This window comes from Aphelocoma coerulescens, chromosome 4 (genome assembly GCF_041296385.1).
Source record: "Aphelocoma coerulescens isolate FSJ_1873_10779 chromosome 4, UR_Acoe_1.0, whole genome shotgun sequence".
Lineage (NCBI taxonomy): Eukaryota > Metazoa > Chordata > Aves > Passeriformes > Corvidae > Aphelocoma > Aphelocoma coerulescens.
In genome coordinates, this window is record NC_091017.1 from 13,679,748 (window position 1) to 13,695,769 (window position 16,022).

At 40.7% G+C, this 16,022-nt stretch overlaps 1 protein-coding gene across 4 annotated transcripts; it reads left to right on the forward strand.

Moving 5' to 3' along the window:
• Window positions 1-3,745: 3,745 nt before the first annotated feature.
• On the forward strand, window positions 3,746-15,711 carry ZNF330 (zinc finger protein 330). Of its 4 annotated transcripts, none has more exons than XM_069012725.1 (10): window positions 3,746-3,834; window positions 6,624-6,753; window positions 7,017-7,036; window positions 7,159-7,229; window positions 8,726-8,805; window positions 10,131-10,257; window positions 10,983-11,087; window positions 13,420-13,466; window positions 14,540-14,657; window positions 14,997-15,711. In XM_069012725.1, the coding sequence occupies exons 2-10, from the start codon at window positions 6,634-6,636 to the stop codon at window positions 15,269-15,271; spliced, it is 963 nt and encodes a 320-aa protein (XP_068868826.1). In that variant the 5' UTR covers window positions 3,746-3,834; window positions 6,624-6,633; the 3' UTR covers window positions 15,272-15,711. The 4 variants fall into 4 exon arrangements, with proteins under 4 accessions (XP_068868826.1, XP_068868824.1, XP_068868825.1 ...); XM_069012723.1 differs by lacking the exon at window positions 3,746-3,834 and adding an exon at window positions 3,927-4,338; XM_069012724.1 differs by lacking the exon at window positions 3,746-3,834 and adding an exon at window positions 3,927-4,200.
• Window positions 15,712-16,022: the final 311 nt, after the last annotated feature.

Here is a 16,022-nt window from a genome sequence, read left to right on the forward strand (position 1 = left end):
ATCTAATTCTAGGAGGCCTACTTTAAAATATTATATTTGAACATGCCAATTCAGGAGACGTCAGTAAAGATTTTTGCCTCAAGTTATTTTCTTTGTTTCCCATTTCTTTATGTAGTTAAATCAGCAAGTATAAATGTCTTCAGACAAAATTATCTTACATCAAACAAATATTGACATGACTTTTAAGGTCAGTTGCTGCAAGGCCAGGATTTAAAAACAAATTAAATTTGATGTATGCTGTTTCAAAGGTCATTTAGAAGGTATATGCTGCACCTATTTTACAATGCAATCCCCATGGAGGCAAACATATTGAATGCTGCAAGGAGACATTGCAATAAGGAAGATAATTATGGTAAAAGGCAGGTAGGTAATAGAGGCTTAATAAGATCAGAACAAGCATATTATTTAGAGAAAAAGACATTTCAGTTCATTCAGTTGAAAGTAAATGACAACAACTCAGGTCAGTATTTATTTCAAGTTGAGAGATAATATGCTTTCTTGTATCTTTAAAGGAACTGAGACATCACAGCAAAAGGCAGTAAAAATATTTCATTGTCATCCAGCATAGTCCAGTGTCACTGCATATGAAGGTCTTATCTGTCCCAGAATATTGCCATTCTGATAGAGGCTGTGCACACACCTAATTTCCTGATTTTCCTTTCTGATCTCAATAATTTTCAGTAGTAGAAGTGAGAAGGCATGAATCCTTTGTTATTACGTGAATAGCTGAAGGAATAAATAAATGTCCATTCCTGAAATGTCCCCTCGCAGCAAAGGAAGAATTTTTATGAGATGAGCAGAGGAAGAAGTGAGCACAACAACTCTGAAAATGGTCAGTGTCCATGTAAGCTGGTACACGGTGCTGCAGTGGCACTACTCAGCTTTGCCACTGGAAAAAGCAAGCCTGCCTTCCGTCAGACAACTGTTCGCAACACTCTTTTGCTGAATTATTCCCATATGTGAATTAACTGCCTTAAAAACATGTCTGACCAGCAACCAGTATGTAATCCATAGTGCCATTGCTCTGCCTTGCCACATGACTCTGAAAGGTGAACAAAAAAGAGAGCGAGGTGGAAAGATACTGCTCAAAATTTCATTGTTCTGTACCCCGGACACCCATTTATTTTTGAGAGATTCTGATTAATTGGTATCCTCTGGCCCTTTGTATAGACAAAACTAACTTTATGAGATGTATGATGACACTGCAGAGTGGAACAGAAGAGAAAACCAGTGCATGCTGCTGCAGGGTTATGCCTTTAGCGTGGGAAGACCAACAGCTCTGCTGTCATTGCATCATTTAGTTTACAGAAGTGACTTTCACTTTTCTCTCTAGTGTCATCTGAAGGTAGCTCAGCTTAGAGTTAAGACAGTCACCAATAAATGTGCTGTCTTGAAAGCTCTTGACTAGACAAACACCGTTTTCAGGCAGTGAAGGGCGGCCCTCACAGAGTCTTGTCCTGTTATCTTGGCCAGCCAGACAGTAGGCATTAAGCAAAGACATGACAGTTCTGGTCCTCTGTAAGGTAATGTGGAATGATAACAGTTCAGAGACACACTCACTGTCCTTCCACTGCTTCTCTCACAAAGGTAACTAAAAATTCCTCTAAAAATGACGCTGACTCTTGTAACTTTCTACATTTTCTTTGAAACAAGCCTGCAACAACTCCCCAGAGACTAGTCCAGTACTGCTAATGGAAATTCTGTAAGCTCTAAATTGGCTATTCTCATCTAATTTTTTTTTAAATTCACTTGTATTACAGCCCTAGGCCACTCTATTGGTTCTGAAAAGAAGATGTTTTACTGTTTTACTGCTCATGAATGAAGTGACAAACTCCTGCCATCTAGAGGGTGGTGCCTGGAACATATTCGAGGCAGATACTGTTTCACAGGGTAAAATAAAACTAAGATAAATATCTTAGTGTCCACATATCTCCTTGGGGTTTTTCCAGATTTCTCCTTCTTTTTCATTCATGTGATGCCATGAAGATTTTTGCCTTTTCTTTTATACCCCTGTTATACCTTTTTACAACTTCTGTATTCCTAGTGCTTTTTGCCTACATTCTTGGATTTGTTTGTTAAGCGAAGAGACTAAACATTTTAGAAGCTTTGTAGCCAGAGATCAGTGTGCCCCAGACCCCAAGGTCCTCTCCAGAACACATTCTGTAAACCAAGATAGAACCATCCAGGGGAAGGTTCCTTGGGGAGGGGGCTCACTTGAGCCTCTCATTGGGGAATCTTGGATAGATATGCTAATTAGTAAAACCTATAATGTTATACCCAATGTTGGAGAGTGGGAGAGAGAGACAGAGAGGATAGATAGACTCGGCAGGGTGCATCTCGATGCATATGACCTAGACGTGGCGCACCTAAGGATCCTTAAAATAAATACCAAGGTAAAATCCCTTTTCCCCTTCTAACTGTGTATGACTCTTGATTTTAAGACCAGGAAAAGGCATCACATGAGTTTGTGTAAAAATGCCCAGTTACATCTGTGTATGTATAATAGTCCTTCAACAGCTCCATTCATTCATGAGAGCAGGTTAGCTGATGAGGCTAATGATTATAAAATAGATTAAGACTTTCTGTTTGTATTTTTTTCCAATGCTACAACATTTATCCTCATTGTCTTCTTGCATTCATGGCTGCCTAAAACAGACTATGATAATCACAAGCAGAATACAAGAATATTGGTGATAAATGGCGTTCATTAAGAAAAGTGAGGTTTACACAAAACCCCTTCTAACATCTCTGAAAAGATGGTATTTTCTACTTAGGTTGTTAGTTAAACAGCGTGTGGCCATGGCTACTGACAATAATTAAAAATTACTTCTCCCCACACTTTCGCACAAAGAAGCGTCCCATTAAGTGACCACAATGATTTTTTTGTCTCTAAACAATAATGCTGTTTTCTGTGCATCCCACTAACCTGCTGTGAAGATCACTTCTTGAAGGAAAAGCGTGACAAGAAAACAAATTGTTGTGGGAGAGTCAACAGCGGCCTCACGAAAGTTAAGTGTCTTCCTGGAGAGGCAATGATGGCCCATGACAACCTGTGTCTCTCTTTAAGCCAAAATCACATTCCATAACCAGCAGCCAACTTTCAGGAAGAATTACATGACCAAGTACAATGTGAAGCAACACAACCTCCTCACTCGAGTGAATCGGTGGTCAAAGCACACAAAGCAATGCCCTAGGTCTTACTTATAGGAAATAATGTATCAAACCCTTCCTAGGTGAAAGACCATGAAATACACTGGAATGCAATCCATGCACTCATCTTCCATTAAATGTATCTATACAATACATCTCATAATGATTTTCACAGACTGAAATATTTCTAGGCAATATCCATCTGTGACAGTGACTTGCATAACCTCAGATGAGACAGAGCTGTGTGCAGCGTTTTTTAATAGCTTGGGTATAATTTCCCTTTTTAAGCTACATTGTATTCCTACCATTAAGATTAATCAATACTTCATTTTAAAAACAGCTCAAGCCACAGATGGAAAGATTTCAGAGATAACTTTTCAGGTGCCAATTACAATCACAACTAATTGTTGCAATTACTATGCCCAAAATTTGGTCTCTTGACAAGTGAAAGCTGAGGTGCAGTTGCCTCGAAAGCAAACAAAATTTGAGGATGGGCCATCCGCTGAGCAGAAGCACCCATGCAAAGAGCTCGTAAAAGCCCTTTCTTGATGCCCACGCCGCAGCTCCGTGAGGAGAAAGGGGCAGAATCGTGCTCGGAACGTTCCCGTCGGGCGGCGCGGGCCGGGCGGGCAGCACACTGCGGCGCATCGCCGCTTCCGGCTTCCGCGCGGCCGCCCGAGCCAGGTGGGAGCGGGGGCGGGAATGGGGGAGGGGGGGAGTGGGGGCGGGCCCGGGGCGCTGAAGGGGCGGCGGTGCCTCAAGGGGGCCGGGTTGGGGGTGCTGGGGGTCCCTGTCCCTTGCGGCTTCCGTGCCCGAGCAAGCGAAGCGGTGTCCAGCTTCCCCCATGCCAAGTGCCCGGAAACGCGGAGCACGGCGGTCCAGGTTGGCAGCGTGATGCGGCACGGTTTGGGGGCGAAAATACTGAAGATGAGGGAAAGCGCTAAAAGCTGAACACTGGCAGTGTGCGTGTGCACGCGAAGAGCAGCCCTGCTGTCGGCGCTTCACCTCACAGCCTCGGAGCAGGTGTCGTCCGGCTCCCGGCGGGACGAGGTGCTGTTCCTGAGGAGGGAGTGGGTCAGAGGGGCGCCTGAGGAAAGCCCCGCACACCTGGGCACTTACAGCACAGCAGCTCCCAGATGTTGCGGGCCCACAGTGCAGTTCTTAGCCACCTTACTTCCAAAAGATGGAGTAAGTCATGGGCATCACAGTGCCTGGAAACTGATTATTGCATTATTAGGGCGTTCAGTCCATGATCCTTTTTACTATGAACTACTGTTAATACAGTTGGTTGTTTTTATTTTTTAAGTTGTGGTTTTGTACGAGTGGTGAAACAGATTTTGAATACACGTAGGGTAGAAGCTGTTTGATGGTCAAGCACAAGAAACCTTGAAATATGGAAAGCCTCTTCTCTGTGTTGGTATCTGTAGCCTGACAAGGGTAGCCCCACAGTTCCCTGCCCCGAAGTGAATAACTCATTCCAGCTGTTCATGATGTCTGTGACAGCAGGGTGGGCCGTGTACCAGCTAATGAGGCAAGGCACTGTCCTGCTCAGCACAGAAGATCCAGGAACCTGCTGGTGCAGTCAGGGTGGGTCTTTAGGACCTCACCAAGGACAAGAAGCTGTGACTTCAGCAGAACTTAGATGCCAAGCATTGTTAATGCACTTCACTTAGCACAACCACCAGTTAAAATCCACCAGCAGTCTTTGGAGCTCTGGTGGGAAGTTTGTGGTCTTTTCCCATAGTTGCCTTAACAAATAATGCAGCAGGAGACAAACAGGAGGTGAAAATTTACAGAATGGAATGCAGTGGTGCTGACCCAGTACTCACATAACATGTTTTAGGGCTTTTCCTTTGAACTGCTGTTCACCTCATTCCTCCACAGCCTCCTGATATCTGAACTCTGCTTCCTTGTGCCACAGCATCAGCCATTAAGTTGGAGAGCCACGCTCACTCCTGCTGCTGTGACCCAGGCATGCTGCAGCATTTCACTCCTGAGTGGGAAACTTCAAATGGAGAAACAGCCCTCGTACAGAATGGTCCCAGTTCAGGAGCTCCAGTGCTCTGGAGGGCAGCACAGCTGTACCCTCTGGGGCTGAGGAGGGAACCAGGCATGGACCTACAACCTCTTATTTTAAGTCCTCCAGGTGCATTTTTCTCTTCCACACGCCCTTCAGGGGAGCTGGACTGCAGACAGATTCCATTGGGTCTTTCCTGCCTGAGCATTTGGTAATAGTGTGCCAAAGGTGGAGGTAGAACACACTACAGAGGCATTTGAATACTAATTAGTGGTTTCAAAAGGGGTGATACTCTGATTTGAAAGGAATTGAAGGTAGACAGGGTTTATGCTGTTGTAATTTCTGGAATCATAACTGTTAAACTGTAATCCAAAAATTAAAAAGATGGTAAATTTCTTAAAAAATTTGAACTCAGGATGGAGACAACAAACAATTTAAATGAAAGCCCAGAGGGAAAGAGTGATAAGAATATTGATCTCTAGGATGTTGTTATTATTGGATGATGTTTGAAAGCATGGAGTCACTCAACAGCTTTGCTAAAAGGACCTGACATTGCAGTTCTGTCGTTACTTAGTTTAGTGCGACTTTCTGAAGACTGCCATCTAAAATTTCTCATAATCTGTGTCCTCAGTAAGCACTGGGGCAGTGCTTTTCCTGAAAACAGTTTGTCATTTTGGTGCTTTCCATTATGAGGGAATGTGAAGAAGTCAAGGTATAAATACTAATCATTAGATTCTGTTGTTAAATCAGCATTTGAGTGGTTTGAAAATTAGTGTGGAGCCTCATATTGGACTCCTAGTGTCAGAAATGTCACACTCTAGAATAATGACAGTTGCCAGTAGGCAGCACAGCAATACAATTTTGACTACAAAATATGACACTAATACAATTTAAGCGATGCAAAATGCTGCAGGATAAGAAAACTGATTTATGTGTGCTATCAAAAGCAAATTTTACTATCTGGTCAGGACAATATATTTCTGTGTTCAGAAAAGTTAGGATTCTTTGATTTTTAAGACCTTTTGAAAGAAGATACTAAATTTTCTTCCAAGTTGAAGCTGCTAGAATTGACTGCTAGAATTGATGCTGCAATTGTCCTTACAGATGCTTATTAAACAGTCAAGGCAGACCAAAACCAGAGGTCCATCACAAATAAACCTACAGATGTAATGGTTTCATTTTTTAAAGGCAAAACGCTTCAAAGATCATTAAACACAAAGTTCAGGACAGTAGAGTTTTCCAGATCACAAGATTCTTTATGGTTCATCACATGGCTCTTCCTTGTGGATTGTCCCCTTATTCTACATTTCAAAAGAAACTTTCAGGCAAGGAGATGAATGGAGATGAAGCACAGTTAATGTAAGATCCAGGTTTAGTGCTGGATGTGTTGTGTGTATCCATGTATTTACACACAGTTTTGTGTGCATTCATTCCATACCTACTTTTCTCCCCACAGATAGTGAAATATGCCTAAAAAAAAGACTGGTGCTCGTAAGAAAGCTGAGAACCGTCGGGAACGTGAGAAGCAGATAAGGGCTTCAAGAGCCAACATAGACTTGGCCAAACATCCTTGTAATGCTTCAATGGTAAATGAACCTGAAGTATTCTGTATTAAAATACCTAATTTTCAATTATGTAAAACCAGTGGTAATACCTTGACTGCATTTAATGCCACTAAAATATCATTCTTCCCACTATCCTTCCTTTATATTTAAGGTTATGTTTGCACCAGACAGAATATTGATTAAAAGGTTTGGATCCTAACTGTAACTCCCTGTGGAGGTCTGTGAATTTTATATATTTTACCTAGAATGAAAATAATTACCAGTGTTTTATTTCTTCTCTTTAGGAATGTGATAAGTGCCAAAGGTAAGATTTTTTTACCCTTCTAAAAACCAGAAGTTTAGTATTTGTTTCAGACATTTTATAGGTCTTTTTTTAATACTTTCTTTTAAGCTTAATACTTTGTTTTTTCCCCTCCATGTGCCTAGACGACAGAAGAACAGAGCTTTTTGTTACTTCTGTAATTCTGTTCAGAAATTGCCCATTTGTGCACAATGTGGTGAGTAGAAATAATGAATGAAAACAAGCTGTCCTCAGTCCTGTTTGTGGTGTTAAACTCGCAGTACCCGTGTTACCATAGCTTTATCTTAAAGTACCTCTGTGATGTGGAGCAGGTTCTTTTGGATCTGCTGTGAATATCCTCCTTGAGAAGTGATCTTGCTTGAGCAGTATATATGTCTCTAACCCCCAGAGGTTTGCAAGCCTGGATCATGGCTTGTCTTCTTTGGAAAACTTTGTCTCACTTCCTTTTAGGTTTGAGAAATCTGACACTTTCCTTAGATTGACAATGTGGAGCATTGTTTCATAACAGCAGCAAAACTAAAAATGCTCTGACTGCTAGCAAGGCACTAGTAAACACGCCTTTTTTAGGGATTATATAATTTCTGATCAATATCAATTAAAGCAACAATATATTATTCACCTTGCATGGGGTTGTAATGTAATCTGCAATATTGTTATTTATGTGGGCTAGAGGGCTGATGCTTTGAAATTAGTAGAGAAGGACTCCTAGTGACAGAACTTATCTGAACCAGGCTAAAATTCCCTGTTTTTTTAAACAGCTGCTGGCTGCAGGATATTCATTTCATACTGAGGTGAATTTTGTTCCACTGTTTCAACACATCATTGGAGATTTTCACTTTGTCATTAAGCAGTTTGGCTGTTTTGGAATTTGACTCTCAGAGCTGCTGACGTGCAGCTTCCAGTGCCTTTGTTGTGACCCACAGATACCGAGCATTTCTGGAAGCCAGGCTGTTAGTGTGCAGTGGCAGTGTGTCACCCTTCATAAGTCTCCCTTCTGTCACCATGCAGTGAAGTACTAAAAACATGCTCTATCTTACGGTTCATATCTGTGCTGAATTTATCTTAATCTGGAGTATGTTTCTAGAGGAAAAGCATTCCTATCAACAACCATACTATATTGAGACCCAGGGTTTTCCAAACAAAGACCATTAGAGCTGTTTGATGCTCAATCAAGCATTGGCGATTATAAACCAACAGCATCTTTCTTAGAGGAGCCTGTTAGGGATGGGAGCTGTGTTCCCATGCTCCACACCCAGTAATGCCCCCACCACTTCTCACTGCCCAGCTAAGCTGCTCTTATGGTGGGACAGAACTAGCAGCAGTTTTAAACACAACTCTTTAAGGTGCCATTGCTGGACTTTGACCTTAGTTTTGTTCTTTGTTTTGACATTTGAAATTTTTGCCAGTGCCTCAAAACACAGAGCAAGACCAACATATTGTCTTACTATCTCGGTACAGGGGCAAGAGATTTGACTGAAAACAGACAATAATTAATTTAACCTAAGGGAGGTGTGAAGATGGGTTGCAGTATGCAGCAATAATGCAAACATCTTTGTTTGCATTATTTTTACCTAGATTTATGGCTGAGCACAGGCATTTAGTTGAAGTGTTGTTCTTACATGAACATGCATTCTATTTTTTTCTATTTTTACATAGTTTTCTTATGGTTGCTTGCCTTTTTATTTTCAACAGGAAAAACCAAATGCATGATGAAGTCTTCAGACTGTGTTATAAAACATGCTGGTGTGTACAGTACTGGACTAGCTATGGTGGTATGTATACAAAATTACAGCCTTTTGCACTATGAGGATGTTCTGTGCAAATCTTCCTGGAAAAAAGGATAAAACAGATTTATGGAATGACAGCATGTACCATTGCCAAGTTTGTTTTTTTCCTCGTTTTTCTGTAACAAACTGATTTTTCCCTTATACTGAAACCCCCAAATTTTTCGATTTTGCATTCAGCTCCTGCAAACTCCAACACGTCCTGGATGCTAATGGATCTGTGTTGGTGGCAGGCCCTAAGCACATGCATGAACAGCACTGGACCCTTACATGCCCCATAGACAATTCTCATTATAATAAGCCTTCATTAAAATGTAGGATTATTCTGCAGAAAGCTGCAGACTTTTGTTGCTGTTGTCTTAGTTACTTCAGAGATCATCAGCATCACAGAGAGGAATCTATTCCATTAGGGGAGAATTTTAATGAACAAAACCCCTCATTTGGGCTCTTAATTAGAAATAATCATAGCATCAGGCCTTTGAAGTTTTGCTCTTAGAAGGACAAGTTAGTGTCTGCATTCTGGAAAGCAAGGTGTGACATGTCACAGCCTCTGGATTAAATGGACTAAACCTCTGTCCTGTTTCTGCCTGTAGCAGTCAGCTGTTCTCAGTAACACACAGCCTTTACATGCTGGCATTCCCAAACTCATCCCATCCATTCACTGGTGCAAGAGTGAATGCATCAACAGTTAAATTAGGATTCATCATTGTTTTCTAAGCTTTGTGTGCATGTAATGCTCATGCTAATTAGTTACCTATGGGCTGAGAAGGCTTCTTAAATGCTACAGTTAAGGATAGCTTATATGGAGATCTTGTAATTTAAACAGTAAAAGTTAAAGAGTCTAACTTACTTCTAATGAGTTATTTGATCTTTGCTCTCTGCAGAGCTTGTCCTCTAATATAGCAGAGTTTAAAATCCAAATGAGTGATTTCAGCTGTAAGAGTCTAGAGGCATTTTTCAGGTCTTCTTTGAAATTTCATTTTTGTTAGAACATTGTTATTGTTTATGGATCTCAGATTTCAACTGGAGAACACAATTTTCCATATGCATAATGTGAGATAAGAAATGTAAAAAACAGAATTGAGATAGATAACTGAATTATTTTGCATCATACTTAATCCTGCAGAAAGGATAGCAAACAAACATGAACTGTGGAGGAGTTTGGTCAGAACACAAGTTTGGTTCAATATTCTCTCACTCAATCAAAATGAGCCCACTGAGAGAATGCATACTAGGATACATTGAGGATTATGGGATAAATCTCTCTCTTGGTATTGCAGAAGTCCTGAGATGGTATCTTGCTGTGATTGCAGGGTGCAATCTGTGATTTCTGTGAAGCCTGGGTGTGTCACGGGAGGAAGTGTCTCAGCACCCATGCGTGTATGTGCCCTCTGGCAGACGCAGAATGCATTGAGTGTGAAAGAAGTGTCTGGGACCATGGTAGGTTGCTCACATTTAAAAATAAGAAAATATAAATTACACTTCTTTCCTTGCATTGCTTAAGTTAGTGCACCTGTATTGTTAACACAGCCTTTTTAGTCTTCACTGATTAGTCCTTACAGTATGTTTGTTCAAAGCAAGGATTCTCCCCGTTTTAAAAACAGACATTACGCAGTGGGAAAGTAAATTACCTGCTCAAGAACATACAGTGCTCAATTTAGGGATGATTTTGTAACCTAAATTATAATGGTTCTATCATCTTAATTATTCACATAATTAAGCACTGCATCAAATTGCTAACACAGTTTTCTGCCATTCTCACTCCATTCTTCTGCACTAGCACAGGTATTTGGACTCCGAGTTGCTTAGGAAACCATACTGGTCTCCATTTGTGGAATCCTTTAAAGTGTTTATTTCAAGTGTGTATCAGAGGTGAGGGTACAAGACTGGATGAGAATGGGATCTGATTTAAGAAAAATACTTAAGGCTACAGTCAAAATGAAGAAAAGTACTAGAAGTAATACTTGCTTTATAATTATGCTTATATTGTAGGATAGCAGGTATTCAGTTTAAAAATGGATGGCATTGTCTAATTTAGGAGTTTGAAGCATTTTTGACAGAAGGGAGAGCTGGTCTTCAGTCAAAAATACTGCCTAAATTGTTTGCAGAGCAGGACTTGATGTCTGTGCCCATTGTTGATTATTTTGCCTTGATAAATCTTTCAGGAGGCAGAATATTCGCCTGCTCTTTTTGCCATGATTTCCTCTGTGAAGATGATCAGTTTGAACATCAAGCCAGCTGCCAAGTTCTGGAAGCAGAGACATTTAAATGTAAGTTAGTTATTTATACTCCCTTTCACCACAGACAAGCAGACTTTCTGCTTGCCTCCTCTGTGCTCCAGAATACTCTCCATCACCTTTCCCAGGTAGATTTTGCCACTGCTAGAGGGAAGCGCCTGTTTCCTGTGTACTGGCTTTTGGTATCCAGTTACCCAGACTAGAACTTTTTTCTCTTTCATGGACCTTCCTCCATGCCAGAGCTTACATGGCAGTTGTTTTCCTGCCAGACTCTTACAGGCCTCCCATGGGAACCTGCCCTTGCAGGAGACAGCATTCTCCAAAGTTGCAGTGTTGGCAGTGGCCAGGACTGCAGCAAAACAACTGGAATCGCTGATGCTGCTTTTTCACTCCACAAAGCTCTGCAGGCAGAAGGAGCTGTCTTACATTCTTCTGACCCAATGATGACCTAATTCTAGATACATGTTCCTCCTGGAAAACAGCTGCCCTAAACAATGCCACCTGTCTTAGTCTGGCTAAACTTTCCCCGATTGCTGTGGAAGGGCCTGTATGCTGGTGAAAGGTTAGCAGCTGCTCAAGTCCTGAGGAAAGCCATGACTCAGTCGTTACCTGATTCAGTGAGATAGGGTGAGCACAGAAGGAAGTGACAAAAATAGTCCAGAGCATGATTTCAGTGTTCATCTCCTCACTGACCAGTGAACTGTGGACATGTGTGTAAGTAATGTATCAAATGCTCACTCTTTCTGAGTAAAGAGTAGGTAGCTGAAGACTTTGTCCTTTTGAACTTTGATTAATTGTGTGGACAAAACCGAAACTGGTATTTGTAAGAGGGCGTGATGCCTGTGCCCAGCTTTGCTCACCTGCTACTCATCTCTGGTTGAAAAAGGGAAACTTCAAGGGAAGTTAAAAAATAAAAAACAACAAAACAAGCCAAGACTATGCATATTTGAAATAACTAAATTTTTCTAGCAGTATTTCTTGCCTAGCCACCATTAACTACGATTTAGTTTATCACAAGACAAGCATTTGTTTGTCCTTCCCAAAACTTGTATTTATGCATTTTGACTATTACAACATTTTCAGTCCTTATTGTAGAAATTTGAGGTGCTCTTTATCATAAGGCTGTTTTCCTTTGAACTGACTAATCTCTTGTCCTAATAGATTTCTCCTGGTCCAGAATATTTGTGATTTCAATGTTACAATCAGTGTCTTTAGACATCTCTTATCTCCTTTTCATATCCCAGCCAGCTATTTTTTAAACCTTGTTTAGCTTCCCTTGATGTATTCTGCCAGAATATCTTCCTGTGTGGCAATATTGAAGCAGCAAGAGCTGTTCCACAAGAATGTTTTTTCAATGATTGTTGGAAGCTCTCAATTCACAGATGTGATATCACACCCTGAATAGAGAGTTTTTTTCAGGGTTTTCACTGTGGTGTTTTGTGGCACAGCGCAGACTTGGTAGAGACAAGATTTTTGTCAGTGTGAGGTAACAAGGTAATAAAACCTGTGCTTTTACAGAATACATGGACTTTAAATGAAGTCATGCAATTGTAGTCTAAATCCATTCTAGCTGTGAAAAAGATAGCTACTTTCTATCACTATCTGAGAGAGGTTTTTTGAAGTGCAGATACTCAAAAAATCATGAATATATATGCCTCAGCATTTCCAGTTCCATCTTTAAACATGTGTCAGAGCTCTAAATCCCATGTCTGTCCTGCTCATGTGGAGAACTCATGATATTTATTACTTCAGATTCAAAAACTTTGCTGTCACAGGGGTTAGGCAAGGAGGAAAGGAATGAGTACTTGCACAGAAACTGGTAAAGTACATATTACATAGCTTCTTGAGGAGTAGCTATTCACCAAACTTTGTGTTGCTGCCAATTCCTGAGTGTTTGCCTTTACTGTACTCCCTCTAGTGGAATAATAAAAACAATTTGAAGCTCAAGACAAGTTAAATTTTGGGCACTGATTCTGCTCTTTACAGCTTGTGTGCCAGCTCCAGTTCTTTAACACAGGTAGGCTCTCTTTTGAATATTGTGAGAAACAGAAAAGCAAGATGAAACCTTAATACCAAGTTGGTTCTGAAACTTCAGGTTTTAAAAGTTTGGAAGCTCAAGAAATAGTTAAACATTTTTTCCCCTCTTGAAATTTCATTTTTTGTGTCAAAGTGAGGTTTAGAGTTGAAAAAATCTAGTAAAATGGTACTGTGAGGTAAAATGACTGATTCACATTGCCATACTTGTGTCAGGGAATTAAAAAGAAGTGCCTCAATTATGGTATTGTATACTTTGACAAGGTTTTAAAAACATGACAGGTCTGCAGTTTCCAAGTTCTGAGTTTGTCATACTGCTTTTCTCCAACAGGTGTCTCCTGTAACAGACTGGGGCAGCATTCCTGCCTGCGTTGTAAGGTAAAGAGTAAAAACAGTCGTGAGGAGCTGATTTTAGGCTTGTTCTCCTTGGCCTCCAAATCTGGCATCAGGCCTTGTCATGTCTTCCTCTGCATGATTAAAAAGAAATTCATACTTCCGTAGCCTGGGGTCAGGCCTGTGAGGGACAAAAGGTCTTGTATCTGTGCTTGCCTGTTGACCACAAGACAGTGTGAGGTGATCTTTGCCCAGCCCTTTAGTTTAAGTTGGGCTTGCACCATGTTGGGGCTTTAAAAAAAAACAAAACAACAAAATAAATCCTTGGTCTTGAACAGAATCTAAGGCTTTGGAATATGCTTTGATCCAATGTGGAACTACAACAATTAGAAAAGTTGTTCTTTTAAACAGTCAGGTGATGATCTGACCAGAAATCTTTGCATCCAAAGGAATAATCTCCACAGTTAATCCAGTTTTACATATGAACAGGCTGATTTGTTGTCATCAGGCTTATGGTTTTACACACTCAGAAGTAATTTTGTATAAAAAGTTCCACCTGCTTCATCGTCAGCATTGCCCAGATTTCTCCAGGTGCTGGTTCATTGCCTGCTCTTACTCTTTTTACCCTCCATATGTTTTCCCTGCACTCTCTTGTGGTATTGATGGCCTGTTCCAAATTGTTCCTTTTCCCAGGTATTTTCACTGCACCCTGGTGCTCAGCATGTGAACTTCCCACCTCTAATTCTTGCCTTCAGGCCCTGCATAGTTATGTTCTGGCATACATCTCATTATGTTTATTTAAGCTTGTCAACACAAACCCAAGTTTGCCAGGCTCCTTGTGGGCAGCTCTGCAATCCAGCCCTGGAGTATGTTACTTTCTCTGCTTGTTTATTGGCACTTTTATCTAGCCTCTTCCTCAGAAACCCTGGAACCACATTGAACACCGGGTGGTTCCTCTGTACACAGACCCCAAGTCCACTGCAAGAGAGACCTCATTAAATTTTAATCCCAGCCAGAAAACCCTGCTGCTGTTAGACACATTTTTGCTTGCTTCCTGCTGAAGAATGTGCTTCTATGATTAAAACATTTGGCCTTTGTATTCTCCCTTCAACACACAGGCTTGTTTTTGTGATGATCATGTGCGAAGTAAGGTTTTCAAGCAGGAAAAAGGAAAAAAGCCTCCTTGCCCTAAATGTGGCCATGAAACTCAGCAGACAAAGGATCTGAGCATGTCAAGTAAGCCAGTTTCTCTAGCTAACTAGCCATACAAGTGCCATTAGTGACTAATTTCTGCCTAGGAGCACCGAGAAAAGTCTGGTTACGTTCAATTGTTTTGCACAGTTTTGCTTCATTTATTTTGAGAAAAACTTTGTGTTTCTGAGTTCTGGAATTGAGCAGTTTCATTCTTAACCATTAATTGATTCCAAGAGAGTGAAAGCTTTTGTTTAGTTTGAGATTTTAGTTGTGGAAAAAATGAAAAATAATTGCCATTTAAACTACTCTTCAAGTAGTGAAAGAAAGATAGAAATGAAGTGTTGGATTGATGGGAACGTGATGATTTTTCTTTGCCTGCAGCTCGCTCTTTGAAGTTTGGCCGACAGACTGGAGAAGATGCAGATGGAGCTTCTGGTTATGATGCCTACTGGAAAAATCTTTCCTCCAGCAAGACAGGGGATGCAGGTGACCGTGAGGATGAATATGATGAGTGTGAAGCAGAAGATGATGATGAAGATGACAATGATGAGCGAGGGAAGGATTCTGATTCTGAGGCCACGGATGTATTCAGCAATTTGAATTTAGGAAGGACCTATGCTAGTGGGTATGCACATTATGAGGAATTAGAAGATTAAGCTTAGTATGCTGGCAAGCTAAAAACATTTGGAAGGAGACAAGCAATGCTTCATTGAGTTGTGTACATGCCAGTAGGATAGCTCTATCAGGTACTTACATATCAGAGTTAGAGAATAAAGAGTGTGGGACTTCTGCAGTAATTTTTCCTATAGATGAACTGATGTTGGGTTTGGGACTGGGGGAGAAAATCAGGGTATTTTTATTCCCCTAAACAACAGAATTGTTTTGTCCCTGAGTTACTGAGTATAATGGTTCAATGCCGTTTTCTCCTATCAACACAGGAATGTGGGAAAGCTGTAGAACTTGCTTCCATTTGCCCATCAGAAATTATTTTTTACAATAATTTTGTTACCTGATTTCATACATTAAGGCAGTGTTGGGTTGGTGACTGCATTTTTTTTTGTCTGCACAATAAAAGTCAACTTCATTCTCTAATAAACTGTCATAACTATTGATCTCCCTTGAATAGTTGGAAAGCAGGTTGTATACAAAGTGTAAATTGACACTGAAATGACTTCCTTTTTTATGTCAGTATGGCAGATCAATGTAGTTCTCTGTGTATTTGCACATCACCTTTTCAGCATTTTTGTTATTAGATATTAATTGTTGGGGCTATATATAATCACTATAAGAGCACCCCAGATAATCAAAACTTTTATGGAAATAAAACATTGGTATCTTCTCTGCCACAAAAATCTGTAAGGCAGTTTCCCATTAGATAAAAAGGAGACTAGGCACAGAAGAAACCAG

Bases quoted from the DNA above. Each gene is read 5' to 3' on its own strand.
- ZNF330 (XM_069012725.1), top strand. From the start codon at position 6,634: ATGCCTAAAAAAAAGACTGGTGCTCGTAAGAAAGCTGAGAACCGTCGG. The intron at 6,754-7,016 runs GTAAATGAACCT...TCTTCTCTTTAG, and splicing joins ATCCTTGTAATGCTTCAATG to GAATGTGATAAGTGCCAAAG. The intron at 10,258-10,982 runs GTAGGTTGCTCA...TAAATCTTTCAG, and splicing joins AAGAAGTGTCTGGGACCATG to GAGGCAGAATATTCGCCTGC.